Source organism: Paracoccidioides lutzii (genome assembly GCF_000150705.2).
Source record: "Paracoccidioides lutzii Pb01 unplaced genomic scaffold supercont2.4, whole genome shotgun sequence".
NCBI lineage: Eukaryota > Fungi > Ascomycota > Eurotiomycetes > Onygenales > Ajellomycetaceae > Paracoccidioides > Paracoccidioides lutzii.
Genome location: NW_015440950.1, coordinates 1,173,502 through 1,187,689, shown reverse-complemented (window position 1 = coordinate 1,187,689; position 14,188 = coordinate 1,173,502). Strand labels below are relative to the sequence as shown.

At 45.0% G+C, this 14,188-nt stretch overlaps 6 protein-coding genes across 6 annotated transcripts; 3 read left to right on the top strand and 3 right to left on the bottom strand.

Moving 5' to 3' along the window:
- Nucleotides 1–34: 34 nt before the first annotated feature.
- Nucleotides 35–891, top strand: PAAG_02138 (hypothetical protein; the record flags this gene model as incomplete). The annotated part of the gene is made up of 2 exons (XM_002796204.2): nucleotides 35–247; nucleotides 628–891. 2 exons carry the CDS (start codon nucleotides 35–37, stop codon nucleotides 889–891), a joined length of 477 nt encoding a protein of 158 aa, XP_002796250.2.
- Nucleotides 892–2,446: 1,555 nt separating this feature from the next.
- PAAG_02137 (hypothetical protein) lies at nucleotides 2,447–2,926 on the bottom strand (the record flags this gene model as incomplete). The annotated part of the gene is made up of 1 exon (XM_015844547.1): nucleotides 2,447–2,926. One exon carries the CDS (start codon nucleotides 2,924–2,926, stop codon nucleotides 2,447–2,449), a length of 480 nt encoding a protein of 159 aa, XP_015701551.1.
- A 1,780-nt stretch (nucleotides 2,927–4,706) lies between these two features.
- Nucleotides 4,707–5,063, bottom strand: PAAG_11431 (hypothetical protein; the record flags this gene model as incomplete). The annotated part of the gene is made up of 1 exon (XM_015847082.1): nucleotides 4,707–5,063. The coding sequence occupies one exon, from the start codon at nucleotides 5,061–5,063 to the stop codon at nucleotides 4,707–4,709; it is 357 nt and encodes a 118-aa protein (XP_015703344.1).
- A 2,043-nt stretch (nucleotides 5,064–7,106) lies between these two features.
- PAAG_02136 (fungal specific transcription factor domain-containing protein) lies at nucleotides 7,107–9,739 on the top strand (the record flags this gene model as incomplete). The annotated part of the gene is made up of 4 exons (XM_002796202.1): nucleotides 7,107–7,526; nucleotides 7,628–7,662; nucleotides 7,765–8,535; nucleotides 8,605–9,739. The coding sequence occupies 4 exons, from the start codon at nucleotides 7,107–7,109 to the stop codon at nucleotides 9,737–9,739; spliced, it is 2,361 nt and encodes a 786-aa protein (XP_002796248.1).
- A 1,054-nt stretch (nucleotides 9,740–10,793) lies between these two features.
- On the bottom strand, nucleotides 10,794–11,712 carry PAAG_02135 (hypothetical protein; the record flags this gene model as incomplete). Its single annotated transcript, XM_002796201.2, has 4 exons — nucleotides 10,794–10,986; nucleotides 11,074–11,141; nucleotides 11,462–11,596; nucleotides 11,692–11,712. 4 exons carry the CDS (start codon nucleotides 11,710–11,712, stop codon nucleotides 10,794–10,796), a joined length of 417 nt encoding a protein of 138 aa, XP_002796247.1.
- Nucleotides 11,713–12,959: 1,247 nt separating this feature from the next.
- Nucleotides 12,960–14,090, top strand: PAAG_02134 (autophagy-related protein 27; the record flags this gene model as incomplete). The annotated part of the gene is made up of 3 exons (XM_002796200.2): nucleotides 12,960–13,203; nucleotides 13,293–13,779; nucleotides 13,895–14,090. The coding sequence occupies 3 exons, from the start codon at nucleotides 12,960–12,962 to the stop codon at nucleotides 14,088–14,090; spliced, it is 927 nt and encodes a 308-aa protein (XP_002796246.1).
- Nucleotides 14,091–14,188: the final 98 nt, after the last annotated feature.

The following is a 14,188-nucleotide window of genomic DNA, read 5'->3' as shown; positions in this document are numbered from 1 at the left end:
ACTCCACCGGTCGTCTATTCCCTCCGGTAGAGCCATGGATTCCGCTCCCATATCTCGTGTCCAAGCCAATCCTTCGATAGCTCCTATACAACTTTCGTTCCCAGCTCCCAAATCTCCGTATATGACGATACATATTCATTTGACATTTTTTGCAACCTCGACGTTAGTTTTCCTCACTACGACCAATATCGGAGAGTCGAGTAATTCACCTAAGCCGATGGGAAGCTTCGTCTACGCAATGCCTGATGTATGTTCTGAGAAGAATACTTTCAGGACCCCCTTACGTTTCTGCCTTTCTTTACAAACGTGCAAATAATCTGTCATCATTTTTTGTTTTCAAGCTCGAGTATTGTCTTCCAGTTTGAATCAATCTGTCCATGACAAACCCTGTCCATGATAAATTGATGGAAGTAGGCGTATGGAATTATTTCCATAAACTTGCTAAAGATGCATTGCTTCATCTTTCAAACGGAATTTTGTGCATCACTTGCAACTCCGAACTAGTTTGCCTGAGTGACTCTACCCCTGAGCCCCAACTGCTCCCTCTGGATGGTTTACTTGTGCTAGACCGCAAAGTCGAAGATATATGTATAATAAAGACATGTCATGCTAACTAAACGTTTTCAGTGTACCAACCCAAAAAACACAATCAGTACACCGCTTTACACGTCACCTTCCAGCCTTGACTATGCCACACGGACGGCACGGGCTCTTGCTCAGAGAACATCTAAACCTGTCTATGTGGGCTGCAACGTCGACTTTTCGGGATCCACGATTGAAGAACAAATGGAAGGGTTCAAGAAAATTTTGGAAACGGTGATGGAAAAATGGCAACAGAAAGAGGAACAGAAGAAGGTTGCAAATGCAAGGCAAGGCGCCAAGATCGTATGACACGATAGCATTTGACCTTTCGAAACCCTTAACACACTCTGCAAGCCTTTTTAAGATGCGCTCTGTGTGGAAGTAATTGCCATTCTTACCGGTTGCGGGTGTTGGATACTTCCTAAAGCCCAATCATGACAAATGTCCTTTTGATTTCTCCAGTCGCATTTGGCTAAGCTGGCCCGAAGTTCCTACCTTGCCAAGTCAACTTGGATTCGTCTTTCTGATGGTTAAACAAACATGATAACTCCAGGGCAGCAAGCAGTTGCTGAAAGTGGTAACGCCGGAACAAGAATTTTTTTTTTTTTTTTTTGAAGATTCTTTGTGATGGCATGCGGACAAGGAACGGAAAAAGACAAAATAATGCGAAAAGAAAAATTCTCTATCGATCTCCATATTCAATTCCGATTAAGTCATCTGTGAACCCCGTAATGTGTCACAATGACTGGTGAACGAAAGCAGTGAAGGGATACCACCGTTTCTAATTCCCCGACCAAAAGCTAATACCTAGCTATTATTTCGGTTCCCAAGTTCTACTCCGACAATCTGAGATTGCCTAAAAGTGGACAGGACAGGGTTACACGTGGAATGGAATCAATTGGAAACTTGAGATGAGCCCTCGAAGGCATTTGTCATGTGTGTGTTTAAACTCGATCATCCAACACGTCATGAGAAAGGGCTGGTTTGTTCCCAGCCATCGTTTTAGTTACTGCCTTTTTTATTATTATTATTATTCTTATTCTTATTTTTATTTTTTCTTACTTTTTGTATTTTTTTCCAGAAACAGTTTCCCCAGGTTTCCGGGATGGGGAGTGCCAATTGGTTAAGCGTGCATATGCGGGTACGGAACAAATGTGGAAATAACTTGGCGTCGCGACAGGGAGTGTCCCGTCATTTAGCTGGCATGCACTAGGACGGTTAACTAACTAGCTTAAAGAAAAACGGAATTTCCGGGTAAGTAGGAAATGGCCAATGACAAGATTTTCGAATGTTCGCCGTTGATGACCGTCATCAAGGGTAACACAAATTTCCATCCCCGAACAGACGGACTAGGATTCCGTCTGATCCATCTGGCTGGGAAGGATATTTGTTGTTCTTCCTGGTCCTTACTAAACTGTTAACAAGACAAAATGCAGAGCCAATTTTTGAAAATTTTCAACCATAACTCTTCGCACAGAATTTTTATCACTATATCTAATTACTCATCTCACTGAGAGCCTTTTTTTGTGTCAATATAAAGGTGACAGCCTGCTGCATGACATCTGGTTACTCAAAAATCAATGATTCATATCTGAAGGACACATCTCCACTTTATCTGCTTACAATTCGTATATAATCTTGAAGAGAATCAAGAAAACACTTGATTTCTTAAGTCTCAACAATCAAAAGATTTCTAACAAGACTTTCATTAAACTAATGATTATAACGAATAGTTACTGTAAGTAGAATAACTTAATTATATAAAAAATAATACTGTAAGTTTACCCGTTGATCCTGATTTCCAAGTGAGCCGCAACTTATAAATCATATTTCAAAATTTCTAAAGCCATGATCGACTGTAACCCTAACAGGTTGGAAATCTGAAGATTTGAGTTGGATGCAGATTACATGTACGATAGCGCTCTGACCCAGTCTTATTCATTCGTTTCTTCGCAGTTCCGATAATCATCGTGTGCACCCCAAGTGCGCTGCGTACAGTAGTAGCACATGTATACCGCACAACCGGGATCCAATAGGGAAAAACACGAGTTGGAGATGGATGTGGTCTCTTTTGTTCTTTGTCAACCAAGGCTGTTCCGCCGGCTCCAGAACCCCTATTGCTTGCTTGCTTGCTTAACTTTCCTAGATTCAACAACCTGTCACTGACAAGCTGTTTCAGATGTAAATCCTTCTTTAACTTGTGGCACCATATTGTTGTACCCATGGACCGTCGCGTGGGCCCATCGGTTAACCATGAGGTCTTGGGTGTTTTTCGCGCAACCATGCCGGGTGGGATGGATGCCTGCCTTGCCTGGCACCGCTGGACATGAAGTGATGCGGTCATAGCGTTGGAATTGTGCCTGCCACACAGACCCTCTGCAGCCCCAAACTAAGACAGGGGTTTTCTTGCGACCCGACTCTGTCTGTGCAGACAAGGTGGAGCATCGATTTGGTTAGTTATGCCACCAGAGCATGCGGGTCGTGAAGGATGCCGACGATACACAAGACAGCGGTCGAATCGGAATCTACGGGGCTTTAAAATAACATGAATTTGTCTTCCGTTGGCGTCTAGCTAGCCTGCTTGCTGCCCCTTCTAGCCTGCCAGGGATATTGTGCAGCATGGATCCTTCGAATACCAAAATTAAAGGGTCTCGATTTACGAATTTTACCTACGGCCTCTGCCACCTCTTCCGTTTCAGTTCAGCGTTGCCCGTTGTTAATCAAAGGGTGGGTAAATAGATCCGCCTCTCAATGCAATGCAACCTAAATCATTAGGACGAAGGTCCCGTGGACAACAATGAAGCGAGGGAGAATATATGTGCAGTGCTCCGTACATACGGAGTACTTAGATACATTACGTGGTTATTATTATTATTATTATTATTATTATTATTGTTGTTGTTGTTGTTGTTGTTGTTGTTGTTGTTGTTGTTGTTGTTGTTGTTGTTGTTGTTGTTGTTATTCCGAATGGGCTCCCATATGATGGACCACTCGAGGTATGCCGGGGAGCAGGGAGTAAAAATTTCGGCACTTACGCTGAGCCAACCAAAACACCTCTTGCGAATGGGATGGACTGGGATGCCCGGGAAGTTTACTACGATATCTAAATTATTATGAAGTCCCAGTGAAAGGAGTGAAGGGAACGGAGTTCAATGAGTACCTGGGTATGTAGAGGGGAAACCCGGTTTGACTGTCTTGCAATTGTTCTTTTTTGCTTTTGATGAGCTTCGCGATATGTGTGTACAGTATTGCATGCATGGTCTAGTCTTCTCTAGGAGAGATTGGGCTTGTTGCTCTCACCGATATTTGGTCCTTTCCTTACTGATCAACAGAAGATGATAAAAGGGATATGTGGTTTCCAACAGAATATAGGAACAGAGGGGCATCTTGATTCTTGATGCAGCAGGAGGAGCAACTTGGTGCAGAATTCTAAATTCAATGCTTAGCCTCAAGTTTCTTTGAAGGTTGGGTTTATTCTTATCCTAGATGGAGAATGTAAAATCTCCTCGAGGTAATGAGGAGTGACTTGGGTAGATGATCCTCCTGAGGCCGGTTCCCATTTCCCATTTTCTTTCTCTAACCGCCCTTGAGACTTTGCGTTGCTCCCAGACTGTGGATGGGCATATTACGCATTATTTATTCTCTTTTGGTTCACCTACAGTCCAAACAATTGGCCGATCTTTGAGAAAGTTTCGTTCCTCGCATGTTAAGGCGATGTTTGCAAGCAGAAGACCTCACCGCAATTAGAAAGACAAAACCTCTCCATTGTAGTGTCTTCTCCTCTCATGCATTTAGTGTTAAGATGAAAGGGAGATTGTGAACAAGGGCAGCCAGTAAGAAACATGACAAAACCATGTTCTATCCACAATGCTTAGTGAACTTCCGTATCATTCAGCTTATGTGCAACTTTCTTGACTGTAAAGTGAGATTAAAAGGGTTTTCACACAGTTTCAGCCCCAAGATCTGGCAACTATGTCCATTAAATGGACATATTATCATGATTTTTTTTCCCGATAGTTTCTCATGTTCCTCCTAAGTGCTGGCCATCTCCTTTCTGCTATCTACGCCTTGCCGGAGTCTCCGGCGTAATAGGGATCAGTCCATTGCGCAATGAAGGGCTTGGCTTATGGGCTTAGCGTAACCTGTAAGCTTGTCTCCCGAACCATGTCTGGGGTAATGGTCTTTTCCTTCGGATATCGGATACATGGGAAAGCGGCAAAACCCGGGCAGACTGTTGCGCATTTTGGCTTGGGGAGCGGCTGACATGTTTCGACTGCAGGTGTATGCGCTCCGACGCAGCGGAAGTGCAAGTGCTCGGCAGGGTGCTCCAATAATGGCTGAACCGATTGCCTCTGGCGTTGAGGCACTTTTGAATCCTCTGTGTTGCCTTCCAAAGTTTTCCCGGGCGTGCTGTAGCCTGTAGGACAGAACCCTGCGTCGTCCAAGGTACCTTGGTCTCTCTTATGTCCCGGGAACATCATCTTGCTCCTCCATGTGCCAAACTCTTCTATATCAAACCAATATGGTCTCCTTTTCCAAAAAGCCACGCTGTCTGCCACTGGATATCGTAAATAAGCACTTGGGGAACAAACATCTCATAACAACGGGTTTACTCAGTAACAAATCCTGCATCATTATCCATTATTTCTTGTGCAGTTTTTTTAAACGTTGCCAATGTCAGGGTTTCCACTGGCCCCTTGGCTGGCTGGGCACTTGTGCCGTAATTTTTGAGGTCGGCTTTGTCTAATTATCGCTTGCAGCTTGCTGAAATCATTACTGTTATTCGATGAATCACAATCCCACCTCAAACACAGGCATCGGCTGTTGAGAAATCATAAGACCTCGGCAAACGACGAAAAGAACCAAGCGGCACTAGCTCGATTATCGTCCGACTTTAGCGTGCTCAAGGAGCAGCTGGATCATGGTGGAAACCAACTTCGGGGACTCTCCCGAATCTGATATTGTCATTGTGAACTTGGTCCACACGGATAATGTGGCTGCCATGAAACACGCGAAGCATTCACCAACTGCCCCTTGGCTTGTCGATCTCCTCCAGTGACAGGCTACAAACCGTGATTTTTTATAGAACCACCCGAACTCAATAAATTAATATACCCCTTTGATACCGCCGAGACTTGTCTCGAAGTTTGCCTCGAGGTCACTTCACTGACTGAGTCGACTACATCAACATTCATTTTGATGTCTTCTAAAGCAAATACGAGGAGATAATACTGATTGTCCTGACAGGGAGTTGGCTGATTCAACAACCACCCTGGTTAATGAGGAGGGGTTTGTTGCTTGTTGGTGAAGGTAAAATAAAACGGATCATCGTAGCCCCAGAACACCGTTCAGAGGACAAGCCACTAGTTACTTCATATCAAGTTTCTTGATAAACCCTTGTCGCAAATCCAGGGTCCATTATTTTAAAGATAAACAGAGTCATTTTGCAAGTCATTGGACTAATAATAATTAGCGTGTTATTCAATCAGCTTTACCAAATTCTCGCCAATTCTGAATCCGTCTTGCTTTGATGTTGTCTTTCTGGTTTCTTTTTTTGTTTCTGGGCATGGCTGAAAAAGTTGTGACATCCAACCCGTCAGGATTAGCAGAACCTTGTGTTGCTTCGAATGAAGCTTCACCCTGACAGCCAAAGAGGAGAAGGGAAAAAGAAAGTAGAGTTAGAAAAAAATTGCAGCAGTCTTTGCAGCTGCATCCGATCTTCTTCATACTCATGGAAACGGAATATCATTTCCAGTGGGGACCATTGGGTAACTTACAGAAATACTATTATTTCCTGTTTAAGCATTTTTTGTATCCAACCAATAGTTAACGGCGAATAGCCGACAGGCCTGCTATGGGGGATTGAAGACGGCTTCATGAGCTTAGACCAGAGACGGTTTGCCGTTGCTGGTGGGCGGTGGCTCCCGCTCGAGATTGATGGGGATGCGCTTCATCGTCCGCTATCATTATTTATTAATATTAAAATTGAGTAGTTATATGCAGAGGCTTGAACTGGCGGCTGGTGCTCATGCCTCGACAGTCAACCCTGGACGGTCAACCTCGGCTTTCTCTTACTGATCAGCCCTCGTGGCCCACTCCTTTTTGATGGTCTCTCTCACGGTGATGAGGTTAAGCAGCCCCCCACCCACTTTAAAGCGCAGTTCAAGTTCCGCGTCGTAGTCTCTTACGACCCTCCAGGGTATGAAGTCCCGAGCAAACGACAGTAGCCGCCCTGCAAATTGCATGGATTTCGTAACTTTAAGACGCTGACTCACTTAACCAGTTGCAGGTGCTGCTTCGTCTCCCATACCAACAAAAAAGGCCGTGCTTAATATATGCTCCGGTGAACTTGTCACTCCCTCGCCCAACTCCTGTTGTATTCAATTTATGCTGTGTATGATATGTCGTTTCCACGAAACACAAGTTTCTTTCGGTTTCCCAAATCACATTCATTTCGAACCATTTTCTCTTGACGCTTCCGCACCCTTGAGGACGGGGAGGGAGTAGGGACAAGAGGGCAAAAAATGCAAGACGCATATCCTCAGCTGCCCCCAATCCACGTTCCGCACAGCAGTACCTCGTGTGGCCAACCACCAGTTTCTTCGTCGACGTTGCCGGCAATCTCAGGTTCCCAACTGCGGGCGAATTTCAATCCAGTTGCCCCAAACCGGTCACCAAACGGGCTGAAGATATCAAACTTGATATATAGCTCTGGCCCACAAGACCTCAATCGTTCTCCCCCGAGCACGACATACCCCCACCCGCATGAGTCAGTATCAGTCTCATTAGCAGATCAGTCAGGGACGTTTCCAGATCTCCACAATCAAAATGACATTGTACAAGGATTTCACAGGGGTACATTTATCCAGCAGCCTCACAAAAGGGCGTATAGACAACGCCGAAAGGATCCAAGTTGCGATGCATGTCGGGAACGCAAAGTGAAGGTAGGCGACTTGTGTAGTTGCGGCATGATGGAAACGGGAATGGCCAGAATTGACTTTGCTGATCAAACCTCCCCATGCGCCAATATAGTGCGATGCCTCAGATTCTTCCAGTTGCACGGAATGCTCCAATCGAAATGTGCGATGCTTGTTTACTAAGGAAACTAACAGACGCATGTCGTCAATGAAGTCAGTTATCCATCATCGGTTTGTCTCTTGAATTTAACTAACGAAGTCTCAGGCAAGTTCAAGACCTCGAGCGACAGCTAGCCCAAGTAAAGCAACAACTACTCCAACTTCGTTCCGGAATTTCCAAAATCGATGGTTTGATGGATCTCGATTTTGATTTGCACAAAGGGACTCCGACGATCCCGGAAATTGGACGGCGTCCAGGTCGTCCCAAAGATGCCCATATCAACCAGATACCTTCCCATGTCTGCTGGAAAATGCGAACGTACGGCCAAGAACTCATGGATTTACCGGCAACTCCCTCATTCATGCCTCGCCAGCGGCTGCCGACTGGTGATGTGCCCCCTCTGCCCCCAACAAGCGTCGTGGACTCCCTTCTAGGAAATTACTTCTCGTATATTCACCCTGTTTTTCCGATAATCCACTGGCCAATGCTTTTGAGAGACTGCGACAGAATCTCGCGCACTGGCTCTTTTGATGGAGTCCCTAAAGTGTGGATTGCGGTGCTATTTGCTGTCCTTGCTTGCGGCTCACTGCATTCACTGGACCGGGATTTGATATCGAAGGGCAAAGAGTTCATACAAACGTGTGCCAGCCTCGGTGATCTTTGGGAGGACTCTTTTTCCATTGACCAAGTCCGTACTAGTATGCTAATTAGCTTGTTTTTACATGAGATGAATCTCAAGTCCCCTAGTTGGGTTTGGCTAGGCTCTGCCGTGAGAATTGCGCAGTATATAGGGTTGCATGTTGAGGATGGGCCTTGGCCAGCGCCGGATGCTGAGGTGAGAAAGCGGGTTTGGTGGGCTTTGTATTCCTGGGAGAGGTCAGTTCAATGTCATTTGCGTAAGATGCCAGATTGAATCCCTGAATTTAATTGCTAAATGTATGACAGACTTGTTGTTCTTGAAACAGGAAAGCCATTGATGATAAACGATGAAGATTGCGATATTGGGCTCCCTTTTGCTGAAGACGGCTCACTGCCGCAGAGCGATAAAACCACCCCGCTTCTTGCAATAACCCACGTTATGCGTGCGGTATCTCACCTCTCAAAGAGTCTGAAAACGCCTGCGATTTCGGTTGATACATTAGAAATATTCGAGAGACATTTTCAGATGTGTTTGTCGACATTCCCGCTGGACTATCGAATGGAAGGGAGCCACTACCTCGACCCTCGACTACTCTCCCCGATAATCTTTATGCAGAATACCCGGCTGATTCTTCATCGCCATAATATTTCTCCACGTAATTCACCTGAGATGAGGCACGCTGCTCTTGAACGATGCATAGCTGTCGCCCATGACACTGCCGCCCTTCTCTCCCGGTGTATGCGTTCTCCCCCGACGCCAAATTCCACTCTGGACTCACAGCAAACAAACTATTGGAGATATCTAATGGCAACGGCTGCAACCACAATTTTATGTTCTCACATATGGCGATGTACCCTATTTCTACTTTTCCGTGGGGCCTACACTGATGCCCTTATTTGTGTCCAAACAAGCGCTGCAATAGGCGATGCGAGACCAATCAATGCAGCATGTGGCCGCTACCTTTCATTCTTCCTCGGGTGTTTGCTGGAGAGGACACTGAAAAGCGGCCTCACAAACCTAGAACGCGATGAGGAAATGATGGCGTACGTTTCTGGTGATCTTCAAGGTCAAGCAAGTAGCAGCTGGATATGGAAAACGGGCGAGAATAGGTCAGCATCAAATGTAACCCCAGCGCATTCATCTTCTCTACCAGATGTTTCTCCCCTCGACCGAAAATTTGTCGACGAAGCTCGAAATGACGGTGCTCCAGAGGACTTGGACAGGGAATGGGAGGGATGGGGATGGGTTGAACAAACAGTCCACTTCCTTCTCACAGAACAGCAACGCCAAAATGCGGTTCTTGAGGGGAAGGAAACCGGAACTAGATCTTCCACTTTCGATCAACCTAGGGTACCGTTTATTCATCCTCCCAAAAACGCCAGTTCATCGCGCATAAGTCCAACCAGCAGCTCGAGAATGACGATCGCTAATATAATATGATTGAGCTTTGACCTTTTCCTATTGAATTTAAGTCATTTCACTTACGATTGAATTTTGATTTGTGTTGGCGCAAGCTAGGACGAAAGCATAGCTCCGACGAAGTACTTAAGCCATGCAGCCATGAAGCCCCGCAGCCTGTGCAAACCAACTTGCGATTCACTTCGTTTCATAAAGATTCGGGAATTTTCACTGGGAAACAAAATTCCTCAGTCAGATTAACACCCTTGCGGTAGTAAATGGAAAATATAGCCTGAGCCACACAATATTCTGCAATGCATTGGTGTGGAGATGCCTCATTAAAGGACAGCAACGCCTTACCTTTATCCTCCTAGTAGGGGAAACTCCACACATCGCCAACAAGGGGAACAATGGGAAATCAACCCAGGTTTCGATGGGTTACGGAATCTGCACCGAGGTGCTGTCCGAATCACTATTCGGGGGAAAATGGAGATCTTCAGAACCAGGCTGGAGCGAACGATTCTGGCCATAGGGACTCGATCTCTCCCGTAGCCCCTTTGCTTCAGTCACTTCTCCCACTGTATAGGGAGATCAATACGGCTTGAAAAATACCTAAGTCTTTTTGTTTTCCGGTTTATCGTTCCCCCCCCCCCCCCCCCCCCCCCTTTTTCTTCAGCACTTGAATCCATTCACAGTCCAATTTGTTTTGAATTTGAGATACCTCAGCGGATTCGCTATGTCTGGTTTTATGGGAAACTAAGGTTACGTGCATTTAGGGGGTTGGTTTTTTAATATAATTCCATGAGGATATACTATTCTATTTCAGACAGTTCCTCATTCTCTTATGGACTGTCACTGAGGGTTGGATGACGTATGGATGGCATAGTACGGAAGAAGAGTAGGGTATATCAATATGCCGTGAACTTATCTGCAGAAACAATCCCAAGTAAGCTCCTAGGAAGAATATTAAGATGTAATTTAAAAATACTTTTAGAAACTTCACATACGTAGCTATTGTTCGTACATGCAAGTGCATACGGGCCTAAACCACCATCCCCTTCAGTCCAACCAGTGCACAACCCCGAACCTCACAGAATTAAGTTTCAAGATTAATGCTCCTACCAAACCTCGCATACAGCGCGACTTTTAGCTTCTGCATTTCGTCTCTCAGGTCGTGTAGGTCCGCTTCTAGCTTGCTGACCTCCTCATCAATTTGCTCTGTGGAAGCTGCGAGCAGGGATTGTGCTTCTGAGAGAGGGAGTGAGATGAACGAGTCACCAATTTTATATCTATTTGATTTGAGTTAGAATAGTGTGAGAGGTATGCGAAAGTGAGAAGAAATAAATATTGAACAATTGAAGAAGAGCTCTACATACGGTATCTTCTCATCCTCGTCTGCAAGTTCGAGTTCCATAGATACCTCTTCAAGGTCTTCTTTGTCTTTCTATATGACCATAGAGATGGTTTTGTCAGCATAGTTAGCTAGCTGGGGCAACAAAAAGCTGGGGATTCTCCATTCAAAAATATGTTTGAACTCGAAAGGGGATTAAGGAGTATTATTGAATCAAGTCAAGGTGGAACGTGCAGTGAGATGAATCCGGAAAAAAAAAAAAAAAAAAAAAAAAAAAAAAAAAAAAAAAGGAAGAAGAAGAAGAAAAGAAAGAAAAATCATAAGAGGGAAAAATTCTCAATATGCCCTAGCCTCCCAGGAAAAGGTAATTGATATATAAAAAAAATCAAAAGATACGACAATCCAAAACATACATTTTTGGACTTCAGTTGCACCTCCAGCATTGTTTCCCGCTGGTGCAGTCTGCTGAAACGATTGATCTTTTCCTGATCTTCGCGTCGAACCTCAGTTTCCTCAGAGCTAGCGGATGCCTCATCCTCCTTTGAAAGCTATATAAATTGTCAACATATGAACCTCTTCCTTGCGTGCTGTTTTAGGGGCGGGTTAGTTAAGGGATAAAAGGGTGATAATGAGAGTTACTCACCATACGCCGTTGTAGCATCATGATTATTGTGAGATGGTTTGATGTGAACTGCTTTCAAAAGAAAAATAATAATAATAATAAGCAGAATAAATTTAGTCAAGAGATTTCATATACAAAGGGTTGGTTTTCTTTAATGTTTCTGACTGAATGCAGCGATGTTGAATTGAGGTGGTGCCTTTCTTGAACCAAGAAATTATGCTTCGAACTTACAACACCCGAGTGGCCCGTGCATTAGCAGCAGATCGTAGTTACGCCGGATTGTCGCACCGCCTTTCTTAAAACTACGGTGTATTGCATTTGTGTATTGGTCAACTCTATGGCATAGTCTCTGTTTCATTGCCCTTTTTTACTTGTTTTCCCCTCAGATGGTTTTTCTGGATATCGAATCCAAAACTCAGACGCTTCATATGCTGGTTCCCATTTCAACTCCTCCCCTATATACCTGCTTCCAAATTACTTCGCTCCTGCTCACCTTATCACGTGCCAAGCGCCAGTGACATCAGTAGTCAGTGGACTCCCTTTTGTTTAGATCGTTGCTTCAAGCAATCGCCGGGGCTGACGGCTTCATCCCGATACGGGTTATTAATAATGCCTAACTAATGTAAGTTATATAACTACGTAGTCGTCAACTAGTTAGTTATGTAAAATAACACAGTTGAACGTGGTACGAGGTTTACTCATCATTATGCCAAGCTGTCTATACCACCAATACAACATTATCTGGTCACATAGACTTCCGGAGATCACTCTCACTCTCACACACCGCTTTTCTACATCCCCTTTCACTGGGTTAGGGGTGGATTATGGGTGGATCAGTTAGGGATTAATTAGGGATTAAGGTAAGAGGATTAGGGGTTGGAGGATTAGGAGTTGAGCTACTCCATAATAGTTATGAACAAAGATTGACATGACATAAGAGGAGAAAGAGCACTCACTTGTTAGGGTATAAGCAGTCAGTCTTGGCATTCTTCTAACCACGTTCAACTGCATGCCACCCGATATCAACTTTGAGCGTCACCGACAACGACAACGACGACCGCAACAGCATCCACTCCTCTAAGCCTGAGGTTCTGAGTCTGCGAATACCCGCCACATGGTGGCGAATACTGTGTTATCTCTATCAGTTGGTCGATCGAACAAAGTTACAGTCGTTACATTCCAGTATCCCTCCAGCTGTCCTTGCTCTTGCTGCTTGGGCAGGGCGGGATAGCTTCCACTGACGATCCTATCTTTCTTCCCTTAAGCAAAGCTCCACCCATTAGCTCGCCATGAAGGTACGACACGAGGTCTCTGCTCTTTCGTTTCTTCTATTTATTCCTGTTCTTTCATCCGCAATAACGTTGGATTGCGACCGCATCGTTGTCGACGGTATGGCATGGAACCTGTCTCCGTTGGCCGGTCCTCACTCGGTCTTCAATTCTGTTGAACACCCGCCAACCACGATCAACACCACATACACTATAGACTTATGCAAACCGCTGAAAGACACAGAGTGCCCATCGGGAACAAGGGGTATGTTTGCCCCCATCTCTTCTCCGATCTTCACGACAGACCATTCTTTATTTTCTCCGTACTAACCCCCCCTATCTTTCCTCTCCCAGTCTGTGGTGTCCAAAGATCATCGGGTGAAAACAAGATACTCGGCACTATTCCAATTGCAGGAAATTATGTCCAAAGTTCTGGGAGGACTCTTGATCCTAAGATTACGCGACTCAAGATGACCGACTCTCAACAAGACGGCTTGCGAATAGAATTGCACGGAGGAAGTTATCCGTTTAATGGCAAGGACTACAAACAAAAAGCCGTTATAGAAATGACATGTGACCCTGGGCGCACGGGTTTGGAACACGATTGGGCTGGTCGGGGAATTATGATGACCGATGAGAAGGGATCTGAAGTCACCAAGCCAGATGATAAAGATGATAAAGTTGACAATGGACAAAGCCTCTCATTTAAAAGCTACGGGCAGGTGGATGAAGTGTTCGTCTTGAGATTGGACTGGAAGACTAAGTATGCCTGCGAAGACTTCCAGCACGGCGACAGCGGAAAGTCTAACCACTGGGGATTTTTCACGTGGTTGGTTATCATGTAAGTCATTCTATCGAGAGTTCCATTTTTACCTATATAGTTCTTCGTTTGTGAAACCTGAAAAGGGGGGCAGCTGAAGCTATACATTGATTGAAAACTGACAAATTCCCTCTAGTGTTTTCCTTTTCACCGCCGCATACCTTATTTTTGGTTCTTGGTTGAACTACAACAGATACGGCGCGCGGGGCTGGGATCTCCTTCCACATGGTGACACCATTCGTGATGTCCCCTACATTTTAAAAGACTGGGGCCGGAAGGTGGTTTCTACCGTCCAAGGACCAGGATCACGAGGCGGCTATAGCGCCGTCTGACTCGTGAATTGAGAATGGAGTTTTGGTTTTGGCTCTCTTTTGTTCACTAATCCTTTCAAATCCATTTTGAATTATTCGGTGTGAATTTCCTTTTTCTC